The sequence below is a fragment of the Ornithodoros turicata genome, chromosome 3 (assembly GCF_037126465.1).
Source record: "Ornithodoros turicata isolate Travis chromosome 3, ASM3712646v1, whole genome shotgun sequence".
Classification (NCBI taxonomy): domain Eukaryota; kingdom Metazoa; phylum Arthropoda; class Arachnida; order Ixodida; family Argasidae; genus Ornithodoros; species Ornithodoros turicata.
Genome location: NC_088203.1, coordinates 4,634,331 through 4,648,384, shown reverse-complemented (window position 1 = coordinate 4,648,384; position 14,054 = coordinate 4,634,331). Strand labels below are relative to the sequence as shown.

The 14,054-nt window shown below is 50.3% G+C and overlaps 1 protein-coding gene across 3 annotated transcripts in view; it reads right to left on the bottom strand.

Moving 5' to 3' along the window:
- The window catches only part of LOC135387861 (uncharacterized), a 32,029-nt gene that overhangs the window by 11,938 nt on the left and 6,037 nt on the right, over window positions 1-14,054 (bottom strand). For all 3 annotated transcript variants that reach the window (XM_064617039.1, XM_064617040.1, XM_064617041.1), the window contains exons 6-9: window positions 13,789-13,886; window positions 10,946-11,536; window positions 2,513-2,741; window positions 161-314 (exon numbers count right to left, since the gene is read on the bottom strand). In XM_064617039.1, coding sequence (XP_064473109.1) covers window positions 161-314; window positions 2,513-2,741; window positions 10,946-11,536; window positions 13,789-13,886 — 1,072 coding nt within the window. The remainder of the gene's footprint in view (window positions 1-160; window positions 315-2,512; window positions 2,742-10,945; window positions 11,537-13,788; window positions 13,887-14,054) is intronic.

Genomic DNA, 14,054 nt, shown 5'->3' with positions numbered 1-14,054 from the left:
TTTGAGATTATGGTTGGCTAGGAGCGTGCTATGCGGTGAAGTAAGAGTGCGCCACCATTAAGAAACGTGTCCCAAACCGTCCCCCATGGGCGTGCTCCACGTACACTGATGTTCCCACAAGGCTGCAACAGCATGTGCCCAGCTCGATAAAATCACTCACATCCATAGCTGCTTTGGCTGCATCGTAAGACTTGAATGCATTGAAGTCGAGTGGAATTGACAGAGCTGCGTAGTGCTTGATATTGTTGCTGTTCCACGCCTCCTTTGTGATCGTGTTGCCGATCTCACCCGCAAAGGAAGGTCTGTTGATGCGACTGAAACAAGTTTTAGCTATGAAGCAGAGACAGAGAGTTGATTGGCATCAGGGCATTTTTCGGGTCGACTAAATGGTGGTCACAGGACCGCTGACACAGGACAGGGCAGTGGCATACCATATGTTGGTCGTACAAATGTAGCTGCATCCGCTGGATTTGTTAATCACAGAGTGTACCATCATACATTTTCAAAAAGCACATGTAGTCCGACAAATGTACCACGCAAGCAAGTGAGCAATGCTTGAGGCTGAGTTCACACGAGGCAACCAGCAACCAGAGAAAATTGCTGGGAGTCGGCCGACACCGGCAACCTCCAGCACGGAATTGCTCGATGGCACTACACCTTGATTCAAACGACACTGAGCTCGGTATCCAGGACGTTGAAGGGCTTCAGCGTCCCCTCCGTAATCGCAATCGTGGAAATGTTCGCTACAAACACGAGCAGTTGATGGCACCGCACAGTCTTTCCATTCTGGCGATCCGATTGCTTGGTGGCATCAAAAGCTGTCCGCCTCGTCACTGAGAAGCGTATGACATTGGATGCCCGGCGAATATTGACGTGAATTAGGGCAACCAACCATCCAAAGTAGTCTCGGTACGTCGGCGAGAACCACAGGATGCGAATTACGGTAGACTGCGACCATCGCGCGGAAGTTGGCGTAATTGAGATTTTCCACTCCCGATGAACGCCTACGCGGGATCCTACGGCGCATGCTCCTGGCGGGACCGCGACACGACGATGACGTGTCGCAGACCCGGCCGTCAAGTTGCTCGCTGTGTCTCCGAGCGACAGCTCGCCACGGCGCGGCGCCGGCTGCACAGTAAACTTTTTACACTTTTTTGGTGTAAATTGCTTGTCCCATGGCGCACACCTTTTTGGTGTTGCCTTTACACTCAAATGATGGGTGTTTTCTAATACACCCTTTAGTTAAGTGTATTCCTAGTAGAACACTGTTATAATGGGTGTATAAAAACAAAAACACCCTTAAAATGGGAGTTGAAACACCTTTTATAATGGAATTATTTGTTCGCAAATATTCCCTCGCAAATAGTGTAATAGGAGCTTCCGCGGCAGCACACCACTGGCCGAGACATGCAGTTCGACGTTCTTGCTTCTATGGCAAGCAGCACCGCGAACACGGTAGACTTCCAGCCGTGGTTCCATCGTAGAACCTAAACCGGAGCGCAATGCGTCGCAGGCAAGCCTCGTTAGCTTGGTAACACTGTGGGGCCAACCTGAGTGCAGAGGCATCAAGAGACCTCGGGCACCCTCAGTAGCTTATATTGGCGTGTCGGATGGATCATATACTGAAATACAATTTGTTGGGGCACGTTCGTTACATGTGGTGGGGCGGGAAACGTTTATAGAGGTGGCGGGAATGTGTTTTTGCAATTAACACTCACGCATGCAACGAGTCAAAGATATAAGCTAAATTTCTAACATCCCTCCCTGTCAAATACGTGTTTTTAAGTCAGGTTATCGTCTATAATGTGATTACTTGCTGAGCGGAGCTGTGAAACCAGCATAATTTTTCTCTCACGAAATAAAACACCATTTTTAACACCATACTCCCAATTCAAATGGGTGTAAAAAAGGTGCATTCGACGGAAAACACCCGTTTCAACGCCCCACTTTACACCCTTAATGATCCACATTGGATAAAACGTGGTGTATGTCGATATTACACCTTTAGTAATGCACTTTTTGCACTCTTTGTGGAATAGAAAAGGGTGTTTTTATAAGAATACACCCTGTTTGAGCAAATGAAGGTGTAAAATGATTTACTGTGTGTACTTCCTTCGCTGCAATTGGCTCCCGAGAATACTCCTCGCATGATGAAGGTAATATTTTGGTTCTAGATCGTTTCTAGATATTTTTTTCTCATGAAAACGAGAAAAAGGCTCCCTTTAAAGCTGCAATGAGGTGACATTTAACGTTACTCGAAACCCTGCCTCGTCTGCCAAGGTGTCGACCAGGCGTCAAAATGAAAGATATTTCCGCTCCGCGATGAGCTACAGCCAATGTAATCGAATAATAATAATAAATAAATAATAAAACGGAGAAAGCGGCCGCCGACATATTTTCGGCAATAATTTCGGGTTCACTTCCGTGCTCCTTTTAAAGCAGACTCGGAACCCCGTCCCGGAGTCCCGGGATCAGTCGGGAATACGCGGTCCTGCACTCCCAACAGACCCACCTGACGTCAAGCGAAACTGCGAATCTGTCTTTGCTCCGGCTCCGTGCGATGGATTTGAAGATCTCGAAGGCTCTTACAGCATTCAATGAGACCATTTTGGTGTCGGTAAAATAGACATGCGTGAAGATGAGGATGTCACAGATGCCGGACGGGGGGTACATTGCCTTGTGCAATGCGTAACGACCGACGGTGCAAAGAAGCGGTTGGTAGTTGAAAGGGTCCTTTGTTGCTGAAAAAAAAACTATCATGTTGAGGATATATTGTTTTTGAGGATATAAATTACGTTAAGACCCGTTAATCCCTCAAGCGTAAATTTGCAGATCCTTGTTCCGAGATGTAGCGCATCTTTTTTTTTTGTGTGTGTGTGTTTTTTTTTTAAATCTACTGCTGCTGCACTTATCGCAGAATACTGCAATTTATTTTCGGCGAAATAGAGCAGCCACGTCACTGTGACGACACTAGGGTTTCGTGCTCCAGTTCAAGCGCGCGAGCTCAAGCTTGCAAACGCCATTTTAATTAAGGTGTCCACGGAACGGACCCTTTTCAGATACGCGACGTGTCCTAGTGGCTCTCCAGCGAACGCGCTCGGAACGCGTCAAGACAAGTCCACGTGGGTAGAGTACAAAGGACCAAAACCAGCCCGGAGCGGGACGGTATAAGAGCTCGTGCCGTTCGTGCGGTCTCCACGATGGTCCCCCGCTTCATTCGTCCCCAGGTCCCCCAAACTCACCTCGGAAAAGCGTGCAACGAAGAAGGCCGCCACTAGATACCCCACTGTTGCCGTTCCGGATCACTTCAGCGCGCTAAGTTTAGCGGCAAAATGTTTTTGTTGTTTCTGCGAATGAATCTAGTCTTTATATGTCCAAATAAAACGCGTATAACAACTTTCTCTGTCGTGTTTCACTTTTTGGTCCCGTTTTTAAACGTGTTGAGCGATCGGAAGGATCTAGTGCACGGCTGCGTGCATCACATAGCGTACCTGTCGTACCAGGCGCCGCAGGCGCTGCAGTCGTCCATTTCTCCTTCGGTGACTTGACCTGGCTTGGACTGTGCTTCAACTGGATCTTTAGCGCGCTACAATCCACGCAAGCCAACGTCTGGTAACAATGGGGTATCTAAGGGCGGCCTCCGGCATTGGAACAAATACATGGGAAAATGGCGACCTTGGGGGACCTGTTCGTCCCCATACTGCGCCATTCCGGCGCCTCAAGGTCATGAGCATGCGCATAAGGCGTGGTGGAGAAGGTCCATTATCTCCCCCTCCCCCCTCCAGAGCCCGGCATATTCGACATACGAGCAGAGCCGCTCCGATCGAGAGGGGGTTAAGAGAGACAGTCGGGGGCCACGGGCGCTTCCGACGGCAGTGAGGAGGGTGTGTGGGTGCGTGGTGGGAGGGGGGGGGGTTCCTGTTTACCTGCCCCACGCGTTTGTTGGGCAGGGATTTCGCTACAACCATAAAAAGAGTAGGGGTGTACCCCGATGTAGAACAACCGTCTTATAATATAAAGAGTTTATTTTAAAGGTACTGTAAAGCAGCACCGATCAAATGTGTGGATTTAGTGTGGCTATTCGATAGTCCAAGCCACCAGGACAAAAACTGTGCAAGTTTCATTCCAATCGACGGTGCAGTTAATTAGAAAATTACAATTAAAGATTACGGGTAACACTGTACTAGGTATTCGAAATGAACCCGTACTTCTGACACATACGGCGGCAACCACATTGCATGCGTATAACACTGGGACCGACATAACAATCCACCACAATCCACTATAAAATCCGCTCCTGCAATCCACACAACGATCCACATCTGACGATAAACGGATAAGACGGATGTGTAAGACGTTCAAGAAGCCAGACAGCGTCGGGACTTCTTTGTTCACAGAGGTTCACAGAGAGAGATTGTTCGTTCGAAAGAGGCCGCGAACAAAAGGAGCGCGCAGGCGCAGCAGAGAAGTAGGGAGAGCCCCCATCGAACAGCGGCCAGCACTGGGTTACTTCGCAAAAACAGGGGTCAACAGGTTAAACTTAACAGGGGTTTCAGAATGCATAGATAAACAGGAAAACTAATAATATGGTTACTAAAATAACGAAGTTCCGATGTCATGGTGTGTAATACCAATTTTCAGTGTTGCCCGCTGTACAGGGGGTTGTTTGACACCAGGCGTCGCACCGCTCCACTACGCCGCAGAGCCGTATATTAAAAGGGAGTCTGGCCATTAATGGGTCATGCCTATACCTGAAGCTCCACCCACTTTTTCAGCTTTCCGACCAATGAAGTCTTGAAATATGAGGCGCTATCAATCAGCCTATCCTCACTATTTGCCCCCCTATCCAACATGGGCAGCGCCATTTTGGGTGGCAAGTGGATTGGATGGGATAGAAATGGATACCTCTCGCAATCTGCAAAAGTAGTGGATTGTTGGTGCAAATTTGATAAGCGCCACCTAGGGAGCGTAAGGCACGTCGGGAATTGTCGTCTGCTTCCGTCGTTGTACCGCTGCCGACAGAACCACCTGCTGGGACACATTCTGTTGTCGGTATGATTTTTAAACAAATCTACATGAATAGTTCGAATATAAGAGGCAAGAATGTTTATATCCATGAAATCCAGCTGTTAAAAATAAGATTGTACAGCACAGCGCCGTTTTTGTTATGATTTCGTCGTGATCGCCGTGTCCACTAGGCCTAACACCGGCGACAAAACGTATTATTTTCAGTTAGATATCGATGGATGAGCATAAGTTGAAACTGATTTCCGAGAAATTTATATTAGGATGTACATTTGCAGCGTAAAATCAGGTTAGTCTGTGAAAATTTTTTGTCACGAAATCCCCGCTTCACTGTGTTTGTTTTCGTCGCCATTTTGGGTGGCAGTATGGTGTCATGGCGACCCCCTTGGTAAAAAGCAAACCAATCAGAGGGGCGAAACTGTGATTGACAGGTCGAGCCTCTTTTTGTGACTCCTCCCAATGGCCAGACTCCCTTTTAATATACGGCTCTGCTACGCCGCATCTTTCATGGCAAATTAAAAATATTTATAGCGCGTTGTAGGTCGTATGGTTCCGCATATGGTATTTAGAAGCAATAAAGTCTCTAGTCACATCACCGGCATATCATGCTTGTCTACTGCTTTACAGTACCTTTAACACGAGCAAACCAGAACATCACTGCGAGAGCGCGCGAACACAACCACAACTATATAGGGTTTTTCGTTTTCGGGTGTTGTTTCGGGTTGTTTCGGGCGTTTTCGGGTGTTTTTCGTTTACGGGTGTTTTTCGGGGGATTTTTCAAATTCGGGAGGGAAAAATCGGGTCTCTGATGTGTCACCGGGTAATTTTCGGGTGAAACGAGAGGCACATGAAACAAGCCACTGCTGTGACACCGGGACGAGAATCTTCCGCTCTGAGGCACTGAATGACCGCCATTTTCATACACTTGCCGGAGCTCCACAAAAGCTCCACCCCTGCAGGAGGGGATTATAAAAGGAGGACATACAGGTTGTCACAAATAGCTCTCTTTGCTTATATTATTCACTAACTTCCGACGGTTTACCGAGAACGACAAGTTGAAGGTCCGCAAGGATCTCGGGTAGATATTGGGTTTTATCCGAATTCTTGATAATTTGTTCGGGGGGGGGGAACTATTGTGAAAAATTGGGTTCAACCCGAAAACGAGCAACCCTAACCACAACTCACGACAAGGTACAGACTTGCACTTCGTCCTCAACGAAAATGTACAGCCTTCCCTCCCCCTGGTTTTTTGCAACCCCTCTCTCCTGAAATTTGAGATTACCCATTGCAGATCGGTCACCATAAGCCATTATCCTCGAGAATACCCATAACCATATTGCCACGAATCATCTTCGAGGAACTTCCAGGGCAGACATGAAACGGTACATCTCATCCCGGCGCATGCTGAAGAAGCAAGAAGCTTCCAGACACATCGCCTGCTCTCTGGCAAACGCACGTGCTCTTTCTAGACTTTTCGGCGCGACGCTTAAATGCTTGTGCGCTCCAGGCTGGAGCATTCATTTCTTTGGACTCAGTTGTGTTCAGAGAGCTCTTGTGTTTTGCTACCAGGTAGTCTAATAAACCGTTCGCTGTTTATTCGACGACTCGCCGACCCATTTCGCTTCGTGACATTGCTGGTGGAGGTGCGGGGCATCCCTTGTCCAACGGCCTGGAAGTCCAAGTGCGACGAAGTAGAAGACAGCTTGGTCTTCCTGCAGAATTCGGTCCATTAGAACCCCCTAAACGCAAGAAGATGACTGCGGAGACCAGTACCCAAGTGGCGCAACCTGTTGCCACGCCCATAGCCCCTGCACGGTCGCCGAAGACATTCAGTGGGGAGCATTACAACGACGTGGACGATTGGGTCGACGACTACGAGCGGATCGCCAAGTTCTGGAGTGACGACCAGAAGCTCGTCAACGTCTATTTCTCCCTGGAAGGCACCGCGAAGACATGGTTCGAGAACCGGGAGACTTCGCTCACGTCCTGGGACGTCTTCAAAAGCAAACTCCGCGAGGCGTTCACTTTTCAACAACGAGCTGAACGCGCTGAACATCTGCTCCAGAGACGGATCCACCTACCAAACGAAAGCGTTACAGGCTTCGTCAAAGATGTGTTGCGGCTCTTCCGGCGAGCTGACCCCAAAGCATCCGAGGAGAAGGTTCAGCGACTCATGAGGGGCATAAAAGAAGAAATTTTTCGCGTCCTGTCCCAGGATCCACCCGCCACGAAAGACGCTTTTCTGGACGAAGCAGTCCGCATTGAGAGGACCCTGCTCTCTCGCGCTACCGTCGATCAACGACACCAGGGCTACGAGGCTTTCTCCACGACCGCTGGCCTCGACGTCGGATCGCTCAGACAGCTGATTCGAGAGGTGGTACGCGAAGAAGTACGAGCTCTCCTCTGTTCTGAGAAAGCTCAAGACCCTTTGTCTTCGATCGGTGCGATCATCAAGGACGAGGTTTAGCAGGCAATCCAGACATCGTCAACCGCCAACCCCGACGCCGAAGTACCGAGACCAACCTACGCCGCTGCTCTGAGACAGGTGCCACCTACTAGTCCGCCGTACTACGGAAACCGTTGGACGCCTCCTCGGCCTGTCCAACCTACTCCGAGCAACCCGCCACACTCTCAGCAGTTTCGCAAAACGGACGTTTGGAGGACTCCAGACTTCAGACCGCTCTGCTACCACTGCGGAGAGGCCAACCCGATGTCCCTACTGACGCCCTCCCGCTCCCAGCGCGGTAGTCGCCCCGCAGCAATTGAAGACTATCTACGGCAGCAGAATGCTTCTGCTGGCTCGCAACGCCCAATGTTCATCCAACCCAGAGGTCGGGTTTGCACCCGTGTCGCATTTTGGTGGTGATGTATATCAGCAACATGTCAAGGTCAGCAACAGAAAATACCGAACGCTTTGGTGGACCCAGACTTGTAGGTGTCCTGAGTACGTACTATGCAGTAATTTTTCCCGGTGGTACTTTTTTTCGGTACTTGCTAGTCAGTGCTCAAAGTGCTTTCCTTCCAACCTACGTCCCCGCACCTCCTCCTCCTGCACAATACACTCTTAAAAATGAACTTCACCTCATAGCACGCTCCTAGCCAACCATTATCTCGAATGATATGGTTATCTGCCTTGATTTGTTGAAAACGGGGGGCGTACGCCATTTCTGTGACACTTATGCTGTTCATAATTGTCACAGAAAAGGCGCACGCCCCGTGTTTTCAACAAATCAGGGCAGATAACGATATCATTCGAGATAATGGTTGGCTAGGAGCGTGCTATGCGGTGAAGTTCATTTTTAAGAGTGTAGGCTGGGCCCACGCTTGGCCTCGCTTGTCAATAACCCGACCCCGTCGTCAGGAAAGTGTTACTATCAATATTGCTAGCTGAATCTCTGAGGATTGGGTAGAACGGAATCCCGGCATTTATTTTCTTGTTTCAAGGAAGCGATGAACACGCGCCAGAAGTTGAAAAACCCGAGCTGACATACAGGAGGGATTACGAAGTTTTGGATCAGAACATATCAGGGAAGTTTACTTGTGTTCACCAAATATTACTGATACCAAGACCTTGCAAGTGAAAGGTGTGCTTCAGTATATGGCAAGTGTATTCCTTTCATTTGTATGGCCAAGCTCAGAATACGCGTTTCATTTACTCCTAATACATGCAGACAACAGCAGTAAACTATTTGAAAGCGGTTTTATGTGAGATAAAACGGAAGCATTGAACCGGGAGCTGACCCGGAACAAAATCCAAGCAACGCAAACAGGAACCGAACCAATTTTCTTTTTTTTTTTGTTTTGCGGTTTGACACTCCGCTGCAAAGAGTATTTAACTCTATTCAGGTTATTGAATATTTTGAGTATTTTGTACAGCTCCCGTCATCCTTAATAGAAAAAAAAAATCACCAAGCGCGATAACTGTCACCCTGGGGACACCGGGGGAATGTTGCGTTAACAAAGCCCTCGCGATAAATTCGCAGAATTATTTTGTTCCATTAAGATTTCGTCATCTGCCCAAGGGTTGCCATAATCGACGCTCGGGGTCGAGAAGAATTTTTCCTCACTGTTATTATTAAAGTTGACGGGAGCTGTACTTTTGCGCAGCATTTTGTCTGATGAGTGGACCAGACTCACGCCTCGCCCACTATAGTCACTGATGAAACCCTTTTCACAATACCCTTTTCGCATGTACCATGACATTTCTTGAATCCACCGCTATCGATTGCATCGATTGCGCATGCGCATGCATGTCCGAACACGGACAATAGTGGGCTTCGTAGCTCGTCCACGACTTGTGACTAGTATATGGGAGCACTATGATCATGAGTGAAGCCACTGAGTGAGTTTGCTCTGTTCTTCACGCCACACCCTCAACCTCAAAGACCTTAACATAGACCTTAAAGGGACCATGAAACGTTTTTATTCGTTTCGTTCGAAAGAAGACATTTTTCTGAGTCTAGAACCGAAATTTTACTTTCGTCGCGCGAGCGGATTTCTCGGGAGCGAATTTAAACGGAGCGGCGAAGGGAGGACAGCTGGCGCCGCGCCGTGACGAGCTGCCGAGCGGAGACACATCGGGTAACTTGACGCGACCACGGCCGGCTCAGCAACACGTCATCGTGACGTGTTGCCGAGCCGAGGAATCCCGCCAGGAGCATGCGCCGTAGGATCGCGCGTATGCGTTCATCGGGAGTGACATCTCCATGACAGCAGCTTTCGCGCGATCGGCAGATTTCGGCAGTGGCGGCAGCCACAGCGCGTGCTCGCGGCATTACTTGCCATTGTGCAACACCGGTGACGTAACGGGGAACCGAAGAGCGGTCCGTACAGTTACACCATCGGCAGGGAAATATGCGCGGAGAGGAGGAACGCGGAAGAGACATTTCCAGCGCGCGCTCCTCGCAGATTGGAACGATTTCGTCCGGAAAAATGTGTGGCATATTAGTTTCTCTGCGGGAAGAACAGTTTCCATCGAAAAAAAGTATGGGGGTTCGAGAAATTTCATAGTCCCTTTAACCTTAAAGGAGCACTGATGGTGGTTGTGGTGAAAGAGCCCGTTGTTGTCGGCCTCACAGAGGTGGGCAACGTCACGACTGACGCCCTGGGGGAATGTGCGTCATGGGCAGACTTCTAAGGGAACTGTGCCGACATATGTCTGAGAGCGTCTGAGGAGAAAATCCAGGAAAACCCCCAGACAGCACAGCCGTCACCGGGATTCGAACCCGGGTACCTCCCAGTCTCGACGCGACATGGCCAGCACGCTATAACCACTGAGCCACGGGAGCTGGTAAAGGAGCACTGAGGAACGAGCTCCTGCGAAACAACGACGAGTGCTGGGCCTCGATCTTGAACTCTGCAAAAGCGCTTGGATGGGATGAAGAACGGTGCGAGGTGATGCATTTAACGGGCGTTATGGCAAAGCGACAAAGTGGGAAGATCGCGCCCCCGGTGACCTAGAGAGCGTGCTCGAGGCCTCTTATCCACTCGTTATCGGTGTCCGGCTATCGAGAGTATCGGAGAACCAGGGAACGTAACGTGGTCCTCGGCCTCGTGACGTAGCCGTCGCGACTCAAGCAGGTACAAGCGACGCGTGAGCTCAGATGAAATAAAAAATAAAAAAGTACGGGGGTGGGGTGGGGGGCATCCCTGCGCGTCACGCGAGGAGCGAGAATATTTTTGCTTCTGATGGAGAGCTTCACCCCGTTGCTCCTATAAGGTAGGTGGAGCATGCCACGGGCGCAGGTCTGCTCTGTACCTTTCAAAACATGGGAGAGACCAGCTCCATCGGGAATAGTGAGGGCAAACCTGCTGCACTCTTACCAAGCACCCTCAACGTTACTATGTTCATGGCTGCTAAATGGCCTCTCCAGATTCACCAACCACGACTTTGTACGCTGCTACATAAAGTACACCTTACTTGTTGTAGTCGTCGTCGTCGTTGTCGTTGTCGTAGTCGTTGTCGTAGTCGTTGTTGTCGTCGTCGTTGTCGTTGTCGTAGTCGTCGTCGTCGTCGTAGTCGTCGTCGTCGTCGTAGTCGTCGTCGTCGTCGTAGTCGTCGTCGTCGTCGTAGTCGTTGTCGTCGTAGTAGTCGTTGTCGTCGTAGTAGTCGTAGTCGTTGTCGTCGTCGTTGTCGTAGTCGTTGTCGTAGTCGGTGCTGTGGGGGCCGCGGGTGCTGTGGGGGCCGCGGGTGCTGTGGGGGCCGCGGGTGCTGTGGGGGCCGCGGGTGCTGTGGGGGCCGCGGGTGCTGTAGGGGCCGTGGGTGCTGTAGGGGCCGTGGGTGCTGTAGGGGCCGTGGGTGCTGTAGGGGCCGTGGGTGCTGTAGGGGCCGTGGGTGCTGTAGGGGCCGTGGGTGCTGTAGGGGCCGTGGGTGCTGTCGGCGGCGCGTACGTTTCAGGCGGTACGTTTATGTCCTCGTCATCTTTTCCTGGACTACTTCCACTTCCACCACCACCACCACCTCCGCCGCGTCCGGGTATTATGTCAGCGTCGCCGGTGTCGGTGGGCCCTCCTGAAATATCCGCAAGTGTACGCTATGTCGTGGTCACAGCGTTTCGTGAGCAGCGGAGACACACTACGACATGGTCCAGCCAATGCTAATGACGCGCATTTCCATTTGAACACATTCCAACATATCTCAATTTAAATTTGAACGAAGCCTTAGCGGCAACCTCGGCATTCAGTTACATGTGCGTGGTGGCCCGTGGAAGACGACGACGACGAGGCGCCTCTGCTGCCGCGCGCTACTGCGCCTGGCAGCCAGTTCTACCGGCACCGTCCTAGCGTGAGGCCGCGACCATCTGCCCGCTGGGACATTCCATCATCGCCGGTCAGGACTCATGTAGAGGGACACAACCTCCTCTACATGTGTATTGACGTCCTTGTGGGAAAGAATTCTTGCATGACAGGGCGGACACCTTTTGAGAGCTAATTCTTTCACATTCTACTCGTACCGTCACACAGCACGACCTGCCCCTAATAAGACCCCCTTTAATGCCATTACAGAGAGTGCAGTCTCTATGAGAGTGTCTATTATGCTAAGAACGCCACTCAACTATGGATCCCTATGCACAAGATGCTAACGAGACCCCGAGTGGCCTTCATTAAATCAGGTGCCGCGTTCACAACAGCTGATTCACGGAGGGCTTCCCGTAGCAGCATAACATAGTGTATAGCAGAACGTAATATAGTATGTCCTTGCTCATAACATTTGTCTGCCTTCTCGAGAAGCGGGTTGTAGGTTAGAAACAGCACGAGAGTTGAGCGTGAAATTGAAGAAACACGCTCTCACTGTTCAACCAACTAATAGCGCGCAGCTGGTAACAGAATCACTGTCGCCCATTTAATGTTCTGAGGAGGTCCAAAGAAATCGACACTATAGGTCTACATTCTTGCAGGAGATTACGGTACACTCTAAGAAAAAAAAAAAAGGTACGATTTTCTACCCATTTCGGTAGAGCTGCATTGCGACCCACTTTTCTACTTCAACCAGTTTTACCTTTTGGGTATAACCGCAGAGTAGAAACAAACTACAGAGTAGAACCTGTCGTTCTACCAGCTTGGGTAAGAAATTCTACCACTTTCTCTTAGAGCATACGTGAGAGAGAGAGGAGGAAGGGAAAGGGACGCCGCCGCTTATACCCGCGGGGGAGGAGAAGTCGCGTGTTGATTGGCACAAAATGGTAGAAGGTATACTGTCCTGCACAACTTTGGGTAGAGAATTCTACCTTTTTTCCTTAGAGTGTAGAGCGCAAAAGGCTGCTGACCTGTTACGGCCGTGTTCTTCAACTCCACCTGACTCTCCGCCCCCATCTCACCATTAAAGACCGCTTAAGATGTACAGCTCCGGTCAACCTTAATAATAACACTGAAAAAATTGTGGCCTTGCTCCTGAGCGCGATTGCAGCAATCCTTGGGGTCATGAGGAAATCTTAGTTGGACAAAATTATTATGTTAGTTTAACGCAAGGACTTTGTTCACTTAATGTTCCCCCATTGCTCCAGGGGTGACTGTTATCGTGCTGGGAAATGAGACCGAATTTTTTTTCAGTGTTATTATTATGGTTGACCGGAGCTGTACCTCCCGAGTCCCTGTCCGAGTCCCGTCTCTATTCCAGAGTGGCGGACAAAAAAGGTGCTGACGCCTGGCCGGATTCGAAGCTAGACCCTCCTGGGATATGCTGCGGGGTGTACCGGCAGCATGCCTGACCGGAAAATCGAAGGGTCTAGGTTCGAACCCGCCTTTCTCCTCAGCTGATTGATTTCATTGATTTGGGCGTTGAAGGCTTAAGGTGTCGTCCGTGTTTCTCGCCTGCCTCGGCTAATACTCGTTCTTTACGAGGAAGTCCTTCACGGGTACAAGTTGGGACAAAAGTTTACGGAACACGCGAGCGACGTACTTTTTCTTCGGTGCGACACCCTAGCGGCAGCCGGAAGCGGGTGTGTTCACTGTTTCGGAGGGATGGAAGGGTGCGCTGTGAGCGACACACAGCGGTAAATCGTACTTCCCAGGCACACCCAAGCAACACTGGAGCGACCACTGCGTGTCGCTAACAGCGCATCCGTCCACCCCTCCGAAACAGAAAACTCACCCGCTTCCGGCAGCCGCTAGGGTGTCGCACCGAAGAAAAAGTACGTCGCTGGCGTGTTCCGCAAACTTTTGTCCCAACCTGTACTATATCGACACCCCCGCTTCGACTCAAGTGAGTGACTCCTCCAGTCGAAGCGGGAAGAGGACTGTCTGGGATGGTGTCTGTGAACTCACCGGTGGACGCAAAGACTAGGTAGACCACAAGGCCCGCTATCACTAGGAGGACACAGATAGAACAGACGATGCAGGCGACGTTGTTGTCGTCCCTTTTCCTGCGTTTATAGGAAAACATTATGCAAGACGCGTTCAGACGGGGGATTGGCTTAGAGAGGCGCTGGGCCTCAGAAGCCGACAGCTTTAGACAATGGGAAAGCCCTGGGAGTTTCTACTGTAGTATCGAGTCTTTCTATTGCACTGTTTTACCTTTTCTGGTACGCGTT